Here is a 16544-nt window from a genome sequence, read left to right on the forward strand (position 1 = left end):
TTTTGAACTATTTTCAAAACCTTTGATTTGCTCTTAAAGTACAGATGTTGGCTAATAACATATTTCACTATATGATAAGGATTTTTTTTCCTTCTTTCTTTACCAAACAACTTCGGTCTTGGTAGTGGGATTAGATTTTTTTTGTATAATAAAATGATCACATTTCAATATTATGATTTAATTTACATGAATATAAGGTAATGAGATCCCAAGTGTGATTCAAATATAATGTATTTGCTAATATTTAATCCATTTGACTTGTATATCTTATTGTAATCTGTATTCTTCTATGTAGATAATTAATAAAAATATTGAAAGAGAAAATTCAATCCAGTGACAGAAAAGTGATTAACCCTCTGTAGAAATATTGGTGGCTGAAAGGCTGCATCCTGTAGAGTTCTGTAGACTCAACAGTAGACTGTAATAAGGGGCTTCAATAATCCAAGTTGTTCAAAATGTGTAATTTGGTTGATTGTGAGGAAAGCAGTTCGAGGCTACAGGAGTTATCTGTATTCAAAAGTGACACATGGAATGTTGTTCAGAGGGTTGTGAGGCATTATTGAGAAGGGGAAATCAGTCCGGGGAATGCAGGATAAATGCTAGAAGACCAAGAAACATAGTACACCTCAACAAATTCCTAGTGGTAGGTAATTTAGTCAAGTGACCGAGGCATACGAGAGCAAGTAGTACCTCCTCGAAGTGTACAAAATACAGCTGGTGTTACACCTACAATTATGGTCACTGCACCACGTAAAAGAAAGTTGTGATGGCTCTGGAGAGGTTTAGAAAAAAAAATTACAAGTAAGGGAAAAAAAAGTGGCTAATGGAAAAGCTCTGTGTGGTCCTGTAGAGTAAGAGGGCAAGTCTTGAGGATGCAAAGAGTGCCCCGATTGATTTGAACATGTTGGCCTAGAGCTACACAGAATGGAAACAAACCTTAGACCCACAAGCCAATCATTAAACAATAATATATACTATTCATAGTTCCCAGAAGATGGACGGTAGGTCTTAAATGTCATTGAAGTGGTTATCCAAATACTTAAATATTGTGAGAGTACTTGCCTCCATCACCCTCCTCTTTCAGTCATCCTGAGGGTGGTAATGTAAATAATGTTGCTGCATGGTTGTCTTCAATGTTGCAAGGAATAATGTTGGCAGAGCTGGAGTTGGGAAATGCTGACTAGAGCTGGGTTGTTTCACATGGTTTGAATTTAGATTGAGAGGAGATTTTTTTTCATATATTTGTTCAAGGGATGTGGATTTTTGCAGGTTGAGCCAACATTTCTTAATTGCCCTTGAAGTTGGTGGTGACCTGTCCTCTTGAACCACTGCAATCATTGATAGTGACAATGTTGTTGGGGAGAGAGGTCTGGGATCCTGACCCAGAGATGCTGAAGGGATGGCAATATATTGCCAAGTCAGAATGGTGTTGGTTTGGAGGACATCTTCCATCTTCAGTAAGTTAATTGTACTTTAATGGAAGTATATAAAACTAGGGGCCAAGGCAAGGTAATTTATTTTTAAAAACAAAGAAATACCGGTATTTGTTTTGGAGTCCCATAGCTCAGGGAATGCAAACTTAACTGGTAAAGAGTTGTTAAGAAAATGAGAAAAAATTGATTTCACTGAGTGAGTGTGAATACACAGTTGGAGACAGAAATTCTAGCCACAGTTGCTATGAACCTGGATGAAAAGTTCATCATGCTGAGGTGTGGGCTAAGAGCTGGGAATATTTTTTAACTACCATGGGCATAATAAATCTAATGCCCCCCTTTGTTGTAAATTTTCATTTCTACAATGCAACTTAGTTGAGACATAAACTTATTACTCACCTTAACCTAGATTCAGACCTACATGGAAGGGATGAAAGATGCATATCATTACTTTGGAAGCTGTGGTCCTTCCTTGCAATTTAAATACATATTTTTGCTTTTGCCTAGCTATCATTTCTACTTTGAAAAATCTTCAGAAAAAGATTAGTTCTTTAGAGATGGAGCGGGCAGAAGCTGAGCAAAAAATGCAAAGTCTGCGATTTGAAGCTGTTCGGTATAAAAATACCTTGGAGCAAGAAAAGAAGGATGCCAACAAGAAGACTGGAGAACCTAATGGTGAATGTGATTAGTCTTGCTTTGTGCAAATGTTTTGAAATAAGTTTTTTTTCACTTGCTTTAGGCATGAGGCAATGCTAATGAGGAATTAACTAATATATCCAAGTTTGTCGATGGGTAAGAGGGTGAGCCATGAGGAGGATGTGGAGAATACCCTGATTGATTTGAACAGGCTGAGGGCAAGTACTAACTGAGGCAGTAAAATACGGATAAATATATAGATATTAACTTTCATAGACTGAAAAGGGGGGATGTGCAGCAAAAATCTGGGTGTAGGTGAGTAAGCAGATGCAGCAGGTAGGCAAGAGGAATGTTCACCTTCATAGTAAAGGGATTTTACAGGAGCAGGGATGCCTTGCTGCAATTGTGTAGGGCCTTTGTTAGACAGGACTTTGAGCATAGTGTGCTGTTCTGGCTCCTTAATTGAACAAGGATGTTCTTGCTACGAAGTGAGTTCAGCAAAGTTTCACCAGATCAATTCCTGATTAAACTCTGAATTGAGATTGGATCAATTAGATTGGCATTCAGGAGAGTTTAGAAGAACTGGAGGCGATCTCGTACAATCCTGTAACTTTCTAACAGATCTCGAGAAATGGAGTGCAGGAAGGATGTTTCTGATGGCCATCCCTGGAAGTCCAGGACCAGTGGCCACAGACTGAGGATAAGTGCTAAGCCACTTAACTTGAGGTGAGGAGAAATGCCTTTTCCCAGAGATTAGTGAGCCTGTGAGATTCTCAACCACCGAAAGCAGTTGAAGAAAGATCATTAAATAGGTTGAAGTAGTTGCATGTTATTTGTTGGCTTAAAGGGATATGCAGTGGAAGTTTAAACGGGGTACTGAATTTGGATATTAAAGAAAACTGCAAATGCTGAAGGTACTTGGCAGATCATTCTGTATATTCTATATATCACCTAGAATATTGTATGCAGTTTTGGTCCCCTAATCTGAGGAAAGACATTCTTGCCATAGAGGGAGTACACAGAATGGCGGTGCAAGCTCGAAGGGCCGAATGGCCTACTCCTGCACCTATTTTCTATGTTTCTATGTATCTGTAAGAAGAGAATACCCTTCATGAGAGGTGGGAAGGAGAGAAGCTTGTTAAGTTGCAAGGAGGGTGGGGGAGGTGATACCTCTGCTGTGGTAAAACCGGGGTTACAATGGAGATCAGGTGTAAACAGGATTATTTGGTTAATGGGTGAATAGGAGCAGTTAGAGAGTGATAACATAGTTAAAGGAACCTAGACAAAAAATATAGAAGTTGTAAAATGAGTGTAGGAAGGCATGAAAAACAAGTCAAGACATATGCTCCACTGCCAGAGAAGCAAAAGCAGATGTTTGGCGGGGGAGGGGGGGGGAGAGGAGTGGGGGTAAGGTTGAGTCAGTTTCATGATAGATGACTGATACAGGCAGAGAAATTACAGTTACCTGAAGTTGTCAAGTTCAAATTCAGTATCAGCTCCAGTAAGTTTTGTAGCTTTCCCAGATGGAAGATCTGAAGCTATTCTTCAAGCTTGTATTGGGCAATGGTGCAGGAGGCAACAGACCAATAGATCAGAGTGGGATGGAGAATGAAAATGGGAAGCAAGGGCCTCCCCTACTGAGTGAATGCAGATACTCAACTAGTCAGTCACCCGATCTATTTCTTGTTTTGACATTGTAGAATAATCCACATTATAAGCAGCAGATGCGGCACACTAGATTGGAAGTAGTCCAAGTGAATTGCTTCACCTAGTGCAACAATTTTGGTTCCTGAATGGTAGGTAGCGAAGATATGAAAGATGTGTTACATTACCTGCATTTGCAAAGAAAAGTGGTGTAAGGAAGAGCATTTGGTGGGAATGGAAGAGTGGACCATGGAGTTATGAAATGAACAGTGAAATACTGAAAGGGAGGGAAAAGAGGAGATGTTTTTGAAGGTGGCAGAAATTCCTGAGAATGATCTGTTGAATGTTGAAGCCTGTGGAGTAAGGGATCATTAGTCTGTCTTGAAGGATATGGAATAAGAGCAGAGATACAGTATAGGATTAGATGCAATCAAGGGCTTTGTTAACAATAACAGATGGAAAGCCAAAGTTAACCTCCCAAAGGAGGGAGAAAGACATTTTAGAACCATCTATATTGGAAATCTCATGGTTGGACAAGATATGACTGAGACAGCGGAAACGGGAGAATAGAATAGTCTGTAGCTCAATGATGGGATTGTCATAGAACCATAAACTATAGGACCAGAGTTAGGCCACTTGGCCCATCGAGTCTGCTCTGCCATTTCATCATGGCAGATCCATTTCCCTCTCATCCCCATTCTTCTTCCTCCCCCCCCCCCCCCACAACCTTTCATGCCCTGACCAATAAGACCATAAGACAGGAGCAGAACTAGGACATCCAATGGATGGTATGAGAAGGTACCTGAGGGATTACATCTAACCTGTGAAATAGAAGTCAGTTTGTGAGATTACAACAAAATCATTCTTGCTGCAGTTCTGATGATATCTGGGTTGGTTCTTAGTGAATGGAGTGCTGCAATTTCAGATTGGTTGTTTGGTTAGAGTGCAAATTTCAGCTGTTCAGCATTGGTAGAATATTTTCTATTCTTCATACAAAATAGTTGGATTGATTATGGATTCTGGTTTAGGCCTAATTGTCATTCTTGATTCAGAACTTGCAGTTCAGCTGGGAGCTGTTGAAAGTCGCTGCTCATTGCTGGAGAAGCAATTGGAATATATGAGGACTATGGTGGAGCATGCAGAAACAGAGAAGAATATGTTATTGGAAAAGCAGGTAATTATGTCAATTTTTTCTTTTGTTTAATTTATGTGCAAGAAATCTGGGACACCTTCCATGGATAAATGGAGCCATATCCCTTTAAAGAACTGCAGAGAAGGGTTAAGGAATACACATGTTGGTTATTGATTTCATTGCAGATTAAATGCACAGATGTTTTACTGGGTCATAAACATTCCTAGACAAATAATATTGAACTAATTGCAATAATTCACATCTTTAACATGTAGAATTACTTTGTTTTTATAAAATATGGCATGAAGCATCTTGAGTTGAGATATTAGAAGGCCAACAAATGGCTTGGCCATTTAGCAACATGTGTCATCATGTGTTCTTTCAGGCATAGCTATATTCCAAAGCTTTACCTGAAATTTTAAAGCATCAACCAGTGCTAATAATCTGAATTTATGACTACCCAGAAGCTACTTGAAAACAAGCTGTATATCATAATGCAACTGTACATATCCAATTATTTGAAAGTTGTCTAATGCTGGGAACTTGGAGAGGTAAATTTTCACTTTCATTATCATTAATTTAACGGAACTTAGAAAATTTAATTAATTTGAACCTTTTTAGAAAGCTACCTTTTATAGGATTAAGTTTTTAACCATTTTTTCCATAGAGTTGCCCTTTTAATATAAAGTGAATGTTTGTATACATCATTACATGTATAATAATGGACCCCCAATATTAAGTTTGTAGCTGAAGTTGTATTTGACATAGGGAAATTCTTCCTAACAGAATTGAAAACTGTTATTCGGTATTGTCCAATTATTAAAATACATTTATGGTTCACTAGAGAAATAAATAAAGATGTTCTTAGTACAACTGAACTTCCCATGGTGTGGGAACTTGCTGTTACCTGTTTTGCTTGAAAAAGATTCTTATCATAGACTGTTGTCTGTGTTGGGGATTTTGGAACTAGAGAGTATGGTATCATCATGTGTTAGCTGCTTAGAGAAGAGGAGAAATTTCTTTCTATAAAGTCTTGTTGATCTTCAGAATTTCCCTTCCAGATTGCAGTGACTGTTCAGTATTGAAGTACATTCAGGGTTAAGGTAAATAGAATTTCAAGGACTAGTTGAGCAAAATGGTATAAGAATCCAGTGGATGAAAACCTGGTTCATACGTAAACTTGAAAGGAGAAGCAGTCATGAAAGGGCATAAAAGTGGAAGTTTTATTTTCCCCTTGCAACTTTGAAACCCTTGTCTATCTAATCTTGAGTTGAACATGCTGCAAACATCACCGATTTCCATTTCCAATGTCATCTGCAAAATGATCTACAGTTGCTCTTCGACAACATCTCCCTAATTTATTCCTCTAATTAATAGAATTTGTCCGAGTAGAGTGTTGGGAGCTTCACCAAGTCCTATATTTGACCTGGATGTTAGAAACATCTAAATTTGCAGTAATGACGAGTGTGGTAATGAACCTTAGTGGAACACAGATAGGTAGAGAGGAGAAGCAGGTAAAAGGCAGATGTATTTCATATGTTGAAATATGTGAAAGGAATGGGATATAAAATGGCAATATGGATGTAATAGTACAGTTCTAAAGGGTGTAGGAACAGAGGCCTTTGTATTCACATCTGCATTCTGAAGTTGGAAGACGTGCTAGAGAAAATTTATTAAAGCAATGGGATCTTGTTTCATAATAAAGATAAATACAAAAGCACACAAGTCATTCTGAATTTTTTTATTTTGAAACTCTAGTTAGTTTCCAATAAATATATGAGAGAAAGCTGGACTGGTTCAGTTTGTATTTTCTGGAGTTTAGAAAAATGTGAAAGGTCTTGATTTAAACCATTTAAGGTCCTGTGAAACACACACAAAATGCTGGAAGAACTCAGCAGGCCAGGCAGTATCTGTGGGGGAAAAAAGTACAGTTGAAGACTGGGCTGCTGAGTCCCTCCTGCATTTTGTGTGTGTTACTCGGATTTCGAGCATCTGCAGATTTTCTCTTGTTTGAGTTCCTGTGATGTCCTTACTGAATGGATGTAGAAAGGGCAGCATAGGGTGCAACTTTTAGTATTGCACCCTCATGATTCCAGGAGAGCGGGCTTTAAACCTGAGTTTGGCATCAGCCCCACAGCAGCCAGCAAATCCATAAAACTGATCTCCCAAATGCATGTCTATATCTTGGAAGTTTATAAGCTGGCGAGGACCTGTATATTGCTGTAGCTTGAGCTGGTTTTACATTATAGACATTTATTTAGACTAGCACTTTGTGTGGAAAACCAATGTTTAAATATGATGTTCTGGCCCATTAGTCTATAATATTATCAAGAAGTAACCGGTTGATCTTTTTCTACAGGCATCACTGCAGATGGATAGGCACTGGGATGACGCACAGCTGCAATCAAAGCTTGAAAAACTAGAAATCCTAGAACAGGAGTGTTTAAAAGTTACAGCAACACAAACCAGAGCAGAAGTAAGTTATAAAATGCTAAAATATATTATGGAAGAATCACATTGGTGACCTCTTTATTTCTTTCTCTTTTATCCTTAATGCTATTACTCACAATATGATTGAATATTTGAAATTAAGCAATTCACACCAAAGTACATGTACTTTAAATTGACTTCATATCATTTAGAAGTGGGAAATGAAATACTATCTACTAATTAATCAAAGAACGGTTATGACTATACAGTTTCACAGTGAAGGTTATTCCAATGTATTGAGGTAAGAATAGAATTTCATCGTGCAGTAGAATTTTCCCATTTAAACTTCATTTGCTTTAGTTTTCTAACGGAAAACTGCTTTCTAATCTCGCACTGCTTTGAACAAATTCTGTAATCTATTTGTATGTATTATGTAAAGAAAAGCAAATTAGATCTACACTGATAGCTTTTACCTTGCTAAGATGCAACAACATTTATAATCCACAGCATCTGCAGTTGTATTTTTGTATTTATAAATAGCCAGTGGAAGAGGAAGAGGTATACGAAGAGGTATACTCAGTTGCCACTTTATTAGGCACACCTATACTCATCATTGATGTAAATATCTAATCAGCCAATCATGGGGCAGTAGCTCAATGCATAAAAGCATGCATACATGGTCAAGAGGTTCAATTATTCTTCAGACCAAACAACAGAATAGGGAAGAAATATGATCCAAGTGAGCAAACACGAGGAAATCTGCTGATGCTGGAAATTCAAACAACAACACACACAAAATGCTGGTGGAACACAGCAGGCCAGGCAGCATCTATAGGGAGAAGCGCTGTCGACGTTTTGGGCCGAGACCCTTCGTCAGGACTAACTGAAAGGAAAGATAGCAAGAGATTTGAAAGTAGTGGGGGGAGGGGGAAATGCAAAATGATAGGAGAAGACCGGAGGGGGTGGGATGAAGCTAAGAGCTGGAAAGGTGATTGGCGAAAGTGATACAGAGCTGGAGAAGGGAAAGGATCATGGGACGGGAGGCCTCAGGAGAAAGAAAGGAGGGGGGGAGGGGACAGCTTCAAAGCGATTGTGCAACCACTGACTGCGACTCCAGCCTTGAACTCCAGGCCGGGTCACAAGCTGGGATTGTGACTCCCGTCTCCCCTTTCCCCCACCACCACTCTGCAATCCCCTATCCCTCAGATCCCATCGTCAGCTCCTGGGCGCTCAGAGGCTCCATCTTCCTCTCACCCCAACCCTTCCCTCTCCACTGACACTACCAGTCTCCCTCCCCCCTCTGATCCCATCTCTCATCCGTGCCGGGTTTTTACCATTCCCTCCGACCTTCAACTCTCTGAGGCAGAGCACTCTGTCCTCATTAAGGGCCTCAACTTTGTCCCCCTTCACCCACACCTCAGTGAGTTCCGCGTACTCCATGACGCTGAACTCTTTTTCCGCCGGCTCTGTCTCCGAGCTTACTTCTTTGACAAGGACTCTCCTACCCCCACCGATGACCCCTTCTCCCATCTTCAACCCTCCTCCTCTTCATGGACACCCCGCTCTGGTCTTTTGCCTGCTCTGGATCTCTTTATTGCTAATTGCCGACGGGACATCAACCGTCTCGACTTCACACCACACCCTGTTCCAATTCCAACCTCACTCCTTCCGAACGCTCTGCTCTCTGCTCTCTCCGCACCAATCCCAACCTCACTATGAAACCTGCTGATAAGGGGGGAGCTGTTGTTTGGTGTACTGACCTCTACCTGGCCGAGGCACAGCGACAACTCTCTGATACCTCCTCTTATTTACCCCTTGATCATGACCCCACTAAGGAGCACCAGGCCATTGTCTCCTATACCATCACCAACCTTATCAGCTCTGGGGATCTCCCATCCACTGCCACCAACCTCATAGTTCCCACACCCCACACTTCCTGTTTCTACCTCCTACCCAAGATCCACAAACCTGTCTGTCCAGGTAGACCTATTGTCTCAGCTTGCTCCTGCCCCACCGAACTCATTTCTGCATACCTTGACACTGTCTTATCCCCCCTTGTTCAATCTCTTCCCACCTATGTTCGTGACACTTCTCATGCTTTGAATTTTTTCAATGATTTTAAGTTCCCTGGCCCATGGTATTTTCACCATGGACGTCCAGTCCCTATATACCTCCATCCCCCACCGAGATGGTCTCGAAGCTCTTCACATTTTTTTGGATTCCAGACCTAACCAATTCCCCTCTACCACCACTCTCCTCCATCTAGCAGAATTAGTTCTTACTCTCAATAATTTCTCCTTTGGCTCCTCCCACTTCCTCCAAACCAAGGCTGTAGCCATGGGCACCCATATGGGTCCCAGTTATGCCTGCCTTTTTGTTGGCTTTGTGGAACAGTCCATGTTCCAAGTCTATACCGGTATCCATCCCCCTCTTTTCCTTCGCTACATTGACAACTGCACTGACGCTGCCTCCTGCACGCATGCTGAGCTCGTCGACTTCATTAACTTTGCCTCCAACTTTCACCCTGCCCTCAAATTTACCTGGTACATTTCCGACACCTCCCTCCCCTTTCTTGATCTTTCTGTCTCCATCTCTGGAGACAGCCTATCTACTGATATGTACTATAAGCCTACAGACTCTCACAGCTACCTGGACTATTCCTCTTCCCACCCTGTCTCTTGCAAAAAGGCTATCCCCTTCTCACAATTCCTCTGTCTCCGCTGCATCTGCTCTCAGGATGAGGCTTTTCATTCCAGGACAAAGGAGATGTCTTCCTTTTTTAAACAAAGTGGCTTCCCTTCATCCACCATCAACTCTGCTCTCAAACGCATCTCTCCCATTTTCCCGCACATCTACCCTCACCCCATCCACCCACCACCCCACTCGGGATAGGGTTCCCCTTGTCCTTACCTACCAGCCTCCAGGTCCAACGTATAATTCTCCGTAACTTCCGCCACCTCCAACAGGATCCCACTACCAAACACATTTTTCCCTTCTTCCTCCCCCTTTCTGCTTTTCACAGGGATCGCTCCCTACGCAACTCCCTTGTCCACTCGTCCCCCCCATCCCTTCCCACTGATCTCCTTCCTGGCACTTATCCTTGTAAACGGAACAAGTGCTATACCTGCCCTTACACTTCCTCCCTCACCACCATTCAGGGCCCCAGACAGTCCTTCCAGGTGAGATGACATTTCACCTGTGAGTCGGCTGGTGTGGTATACCGTTTTTGGTGCTCCTGGTGTGGCCTTTTATATATTGGTGAGACCCGACGCAGACTGGGAGACCGTTTCACTGAACACCTACGCTCGGTCCGCCAGAAAAAGCAGGATCTCCCAGTGGCCACACATTTTAATTCCATGTCCCATTCCCATTCTGATATGTTTATCCATGGCCTCCTCTATTGTCAAAATGAATCCAAACTTTTCCACCAGCATTTTGTGTGTGATGATCCAAGTGACTTTGATTGTTGGTGCCAGATGGTACAAAAAAAATACAAGAAACATCTAGTGAGCAGCAGTTCTCTGTGTGAAAATGCCTAGTTAATGAGAAAGGTCAGAGATGAATGGCCATACTGGTCCAAGCTGACAGGAAGGCCACAGCAACTCAAATAACCATGCGTTCCAACGGTGGTATGCAGAAGAGTATCTCTGAATGCACACATGTCGAACTTTGAAGTGGATGGGCTATATCAGCAGAACACCACAAATATATATATTTGTGTATGTAGGCAATTGAAATCATGGGCCGAAGGGCCTGTAGTGTGCTGTAATGTTCTATGTTCAATGAAGTAACTTTAATCTGAACAATCATGTACCATTTTTTTTTGCCTTTTTAAGTCAATTTTCTCTTCCTGCTTTGGGTAATCCATTAACTTAAAAAGCCTCAATATTTTGTTCACCAGGTTGGATTAGTCAACAAATAGGACATCAACATATTTGCACTGGCTCCATCAACTTGAAATTTTCAACTTGTTAATGTGACACCTGTTCATTGGGCTATTAGTTGCTTAATATTTATTATGCCCCTCTTAGGAAAAGGTATTAAAACATTTTCTGTTTTCCGTTCTTTAGCACCTGCTCTGATGGAAACTTAAAAGATTTGTAGCAAGCTTTTTGGTAACCTACATAATTTAGCATGTAGACCTGATTATTTTTTTGGTAGAAGAGCACAGTTAACCTTTTAGTGGCCCAAACTATCATTGCTTCATATCACTATTAATGATGCTAACCCTTCTCTAGGAAGGCAAAATGTGAACAATGCTTGGAGATGCTCCTGATTGTGAGTCAACTGTGGTGGATGTCATTGTTAAGTATTTCTTAAAAGCTCTGGAAGGGGCTCTCTTGGAGAATCTCTGTGGTCAATTGCAACCTCCGAGCTTTTTTTTCTACCTATTTCACTTCTGAAACAACCATGTTCTTAATAAAGTCATAGAGTCATGGATCATAGAATCATGGAGTACTACAGCACAGGCCCATCTAGTCTGTGCTGAACTGTTATTCTGCCTAGTCCCAATCACCTCACACCTGGACTATAGCTCTCCCTACCCCTCCCAATCATGTATTTATTTAAACGTCTCTTAAATGTTGCAATCGTGCCCACATCCTTTGCTTCTGCTGGTAGCTCAGTTCACAAATGCACCATACTGAGTGAAGAAATTCCTCCTGAGGTATGCTTCAAATATTTTACTTTTCACCCTTAACCCATGACCTCTAGTTATAGTATCACCCAACCTCAAGTGGAAAAGTCTGCTTGAATTTATCTTTTCTATATCTGTCATAATTTTGTATACCTCTATCAAATCTCCCTTTATTCTCCTATGCCGCACAGAATAAAGTCCTAACCTTTACAACCTTTCCTTATAACTCAGTTTTTCAAGTCCCAGCAATGTCCTTGTAAATTTTCTCTGTACTCTTTAAGTCTTATTGATACATTTTCTGTAGGTAGGTAAGCAGAACTGCACACACTATTCCAAATCATCACCAGTGCCTTATACAATTTCAACATAGCATACCAACTTCTATACTCAAAGCTCTGATTTATGAAGGGCAATGTATCAAAAGCTCTTTACGACCCTATTTACGTATGATGCTACTTTCATTGTGGATCTGTAATCCCAGATCCCTCTGTTTTACCACACCCCTCGGTGCCCTTTCATTCACTGTTTAAGTCCTACTCTGGTTTGTCCTCCCAAAATGCAACACCTCACTGGTCTGAATGAAATTCCATCTGCCATTTTTCAGCCCATTATTCCAGCTGTCCAACACGCAGCCAATTTTTGTATCATCTGAAAATATGATGTTCCAGTTCACCATATTATCATCCAAATCATTAATACCGATGACAAACAGCAACAGACCCAGCACTGATCCCTGTGGCTCACTCGTCGAAAGCCTCTAGGCAGAGCAAAAACGATCAACTACTACTCCCTGTCTTCTTTTGCTAAGCCAATGTTGAATCCAATTCATTACTTCATCTGTAATGTCAAATGACTGAACCTACTGGTCCAGCCTCCCATGTGGGACTTTGTAAAAGGTGTTGTTAACATCTGTTGCCTTTCCTTCATCAACTTTCCTGGTAACCTCATTTAAAAAAAAAAGATCTAAGATTGGTTAAACATAACCTACTACGCACAAAACAATGTTGATTATCCCAAATTAGGCCCTGTCTATCCATATACTTAGATATCCTGTCCTTTAATCTTCCAAAGTTTATCCACTACTGAGTCAGGCTCACCAGCCTGTAATTTCCCAACTATTTTCTTAGAGCCTTTCTTGAATAATTCAACAATATTTGATGTCCTCCCTCAAGATGTTTTAACTACCGGTACCTCTACTAGTCCTGAAGAAGGGTCTCAGCACAAAAAATTGTCTGTGTTTTAATTTCAATAGGTTCTGCCTAACCTGCTGAATTACTCCAGCATTTTGTGTGCGTTACTTTGGATTTCCAGCATCTGCAGAATTTCTCGTGTTTATGATCTGCTAGGACCCCTGCCATTACTGTACGAGCTTCCCATGAGGTCCAAGAGGACACCTTGTCAGGTTCTGGGATCTTATCCACCCTAATTTTCCTCAAGACATCAAGTACTTCTATAATATGGGTATAGTTCATGACCTCACCACTGTTTTACCTCAGTTCTATAGACTCGGCCTGTCTATGGAGTAAATATACTTGCAAAAAATTTCATTTCAAATCTACCCCATCTCTTTGAGCTCCCATGCATAGGTGACCATGCTGTTCATCAAGTGAATAATTTTGCCCCTTGATATCCTTTTGTTCTTAATATATCTGTAAAATTCCTTGGGATTCTCCTTCACCTTAACCACTGGAGAAATTTCATGCCTTCTTTCAGCTCTTCTGAATTCCCTTTTTATTGCTGTCTTGTATTTGTTGTACTCAAACACCACATTTGTTCCTTGCTGCCTATACCTGCGATGTACCTCCTCCTTCTTAATTCTTCTTAACCACGTCCTCAATATCCCTCAAAAACCAAGATTCCCTAAACTTGTCAGCCTTGCCTTTTAGTCTCACAGGAGCATACGAACTCTCAATTTTTGACTTTTGAAGGTCTCCCACTTACCAAGTATCCCTTTGCAAGAAAACCACCTATCCCAATCCACACCATCGGATCCTTTCTGATGCCATCAAAATGGGCCTTTTTCTAAATTAGAATTTATTTTTATTTTATTGAGATGCAATGTGGAACAGGCGCTTCTGACCTTTTGAGCCGTGCTGCCTAGTGATCATCCAATTTAATCCTAGCCCAATCACAGGGCAATTTACAATGACCAACTAACCTATCAGCCGGCAGGTCTTTGGACTGTGTGAGGAAACAGGAGCACCTGAAGGAAACCCACACAGTCACGGGGAGTACATAACAAACTCCTTACAAACAGTGGCAGGAAATGAATCTGGGTCACTGGTGCTGCAAAGCGTTGTGCTGGCCACTACGCTACTGTGCCGTCCCAGAACTCAACCTGAAGACCAGTCCCCTCTTGAAACAAATGGAATCATGATCACTAGATCAAAAGTGTTTCCCTACACATATTTCTGTCACCTGCCCTGCTCTGCTCGCCAATAGGAGATCCAGTATGGTGCTTTCTCTAACTGGGACCTCCATATATTGAAAAGGATTAAGTAAGATCATGCAAATTTACAGTTATATTTCCAAACCTAGGAAACATGCCAGAACAAAATTTGGACCTGTGCATGGTCTTCTGTGGAATGTATTTGCAGATCGGACAATAACAATTAATATATAGCAATACAATACACCATTTAATAGATTATTATCAAGATAATTTCTGTTGTATTTCCTCCTTTTATCTACTGCTAATTCAGTTAGGCTCTTTCATTGACCATCTTCCTCAAACCTTGTCACCTTCACTTCTGGACCCATCTATCACTGACAGTTCTTGTGGTACTTTTTTATATTGCCTATCTTGCTTCTAGTGGAAGGGTCTTGACCCAAAACATTGATGGTTCATTTTCCTCCATAGATGCTGCCTGACCCACTGAGTTCCTTCAGCGATTTGTGTGTTGCTGCAGGTTCCAGCATGCAGTGTATTGTCTGTTTCATTAACATGAAGGGTCTGAGGTTTCTCAAGTAGTGGTAGCAGCAATTAAAAGTTGTATAATGTGTGACTGTCTAACAGGCATTTTTTTGAGTGATCAGGCTCTGTTGAACTGTTGTGTTAGGGAGTCATAAACTACTTGCTCTTAAATGACTTTGCAACTTGTGAAAGTAACTTTCAATTATCCCTCAAATAATTTTATCAATGAAAATGGAGAATGCTCCTTTGAAATTTTATGGCAATAAATGGATTTGATGAACTATGGAAGTTTATTTTGTAGTTGATATTTGACCATTATAACTGATTCTGAAAGGCTTTAGGAGTGAAGAGAATATGATCTAGATTGTGTTGTTTCTATTTACCGTAGATTCCGGACTACAGAGCGCACCTGATTAAAAGCCGCTGGCTCTAATTTTAGAAAGAAAATCAATTTTTTACTTGTACAGGCCGCACCGGATTTTCGGCCGCAGGTGTCCCACGTTGTAATATGAGATATTTACACAGAAAGATATTACACGTGAGGATTTTTTAACTTTTAGTTAAATCCATATGGTAACATAAACAAATACATATTGCAAATGCTTTTTTTCGAACCGTGCCTGTAATGCGGCTACTTTTAAATATACGTTGCGTATACTTTTTTACTGAACAACATTCCAATATCTCCTAACGACTGGTAAAAAATATATATACTGCAGCCTACCAGGAAAAGTTATTGATCGCCTTTAACTTAAAAGCAGCGTTCGCTCAGATCCAATGCCGCTCGCGTAATGCCGCTCGCCCCCCGCCGTCCCGTTTATCGCAAACTGGCATTTTTCCCACAAGACGCGGCGAAACCGGGTGTGACGTCATAGCATCCCGCGATGTAGTACAGAAAACAAATATAGTAAAAACACTTCTAACTTTAACTAGAAAATGAATTACTAAGCGAAAATATTATAAACTAAATAACTGCCATAAAGGCAGCACAATGCTTTTCTTTGAGTGTTTTCCATGTTGATGAGGGTGAGTACAAATGACTGATTTACAATAATTTAATTGTGAAAGTGCGCTTGATTTATCGTACAATTTCATTGGACCTCTGTGAACTACTCATCAATTTTATTGGTCTACTGTTACGAGGCAAAATGTTTTTGGCGGCATGAAAAAAAATCATGCATTAGCCGCACTGTATTAAAGGCTGCAGTGTTCAAAGCTGTTCAAAATGTGGGAAAAAAGTAGCGGCTTATAATCCGACATCTACGGTAGTTGTGTTCACTGCCATGGAATGCTGCACTCAAGTGATATCAATAATGCAGTCCTCAAGGAATGTGAACAGTCAAATCTGTTCTAATTTTTAAAGTAATCTTTTTTATAAAGAGCAGCCTTTTAACTAACCTGATGTTTCCCTGGATTAAAATGCACTCTGATGTAAATGTGGTTCATTTTTAGAGTAAAATAAAGGAACTACAGCAAAGATTCCAAGAAGAAGAGCACCAGCGTAAGCTGATCCAAGACAAGGCAGCTCAGGTGAGCCAATTATAATGCCATAAGCGTTACCCTGCAGGTACTGTAGACCAATGAACTGGTAATAGTCTGTTTGCAGAGTTATTCTTCTCAACAGACATTTGCAGTGTTATATTAAAAAGTGGTAAAATCCACTCCACTATCCTCCCACATTTCAAGCGTGTGGATTGCTAGGTTAATCGGGCACTGTAA

General features: G+C 40.6%; 1 protein-coding gene across 3 annotated transcripts in view; it reads left to right on the forward strand.

Moving 5' to 3' along the window:
- The window catches only part of cep57l1 (centrosomal protein 57, like 1), a 64396-nt gene that overhangs the window by 29449 nt on the left and 18403 nt on the right, over positions 1 to 16544 (forward strand). For all 3 annotated transcript variants that reach the window (XM_073055886.1, XM_073055887.1, XM_073055888.1), the window contains 4 exons: positions 1941 to 2108; positions 4766 to 4887; positions 7205 to 7321; positions 16278 to 16355. In XM_073055886.1, coding sequence (XP_072911987.1) covers positions 1941 to 2108; positions 4766 to 4887; positions 7205 to 7321; positions 16278 to 16355 — 485 coding nt within the window. The remainder of the gene's footprint in view (positions 1 to 1940; positions 2109 to 4765; positions 4888 to 7204; positions 7322 to 16277; positions 16356 to 16544) is intronic.

Source organism: Hemitrygon akajei, chromosome 9 (assembly GCF_048418815.1).
Source record: "Hemitrygon akajei chromosome 9, sHemAka1.3, whole genome shotgun sequence".
Classification (NCBI taxonomy): Eukaryota; Metazoa; Chordata; class Chondrichthyes; order Myliobatiformes; family Dasyatidae; genus Hemitrygon; species Hemitrygon akajei.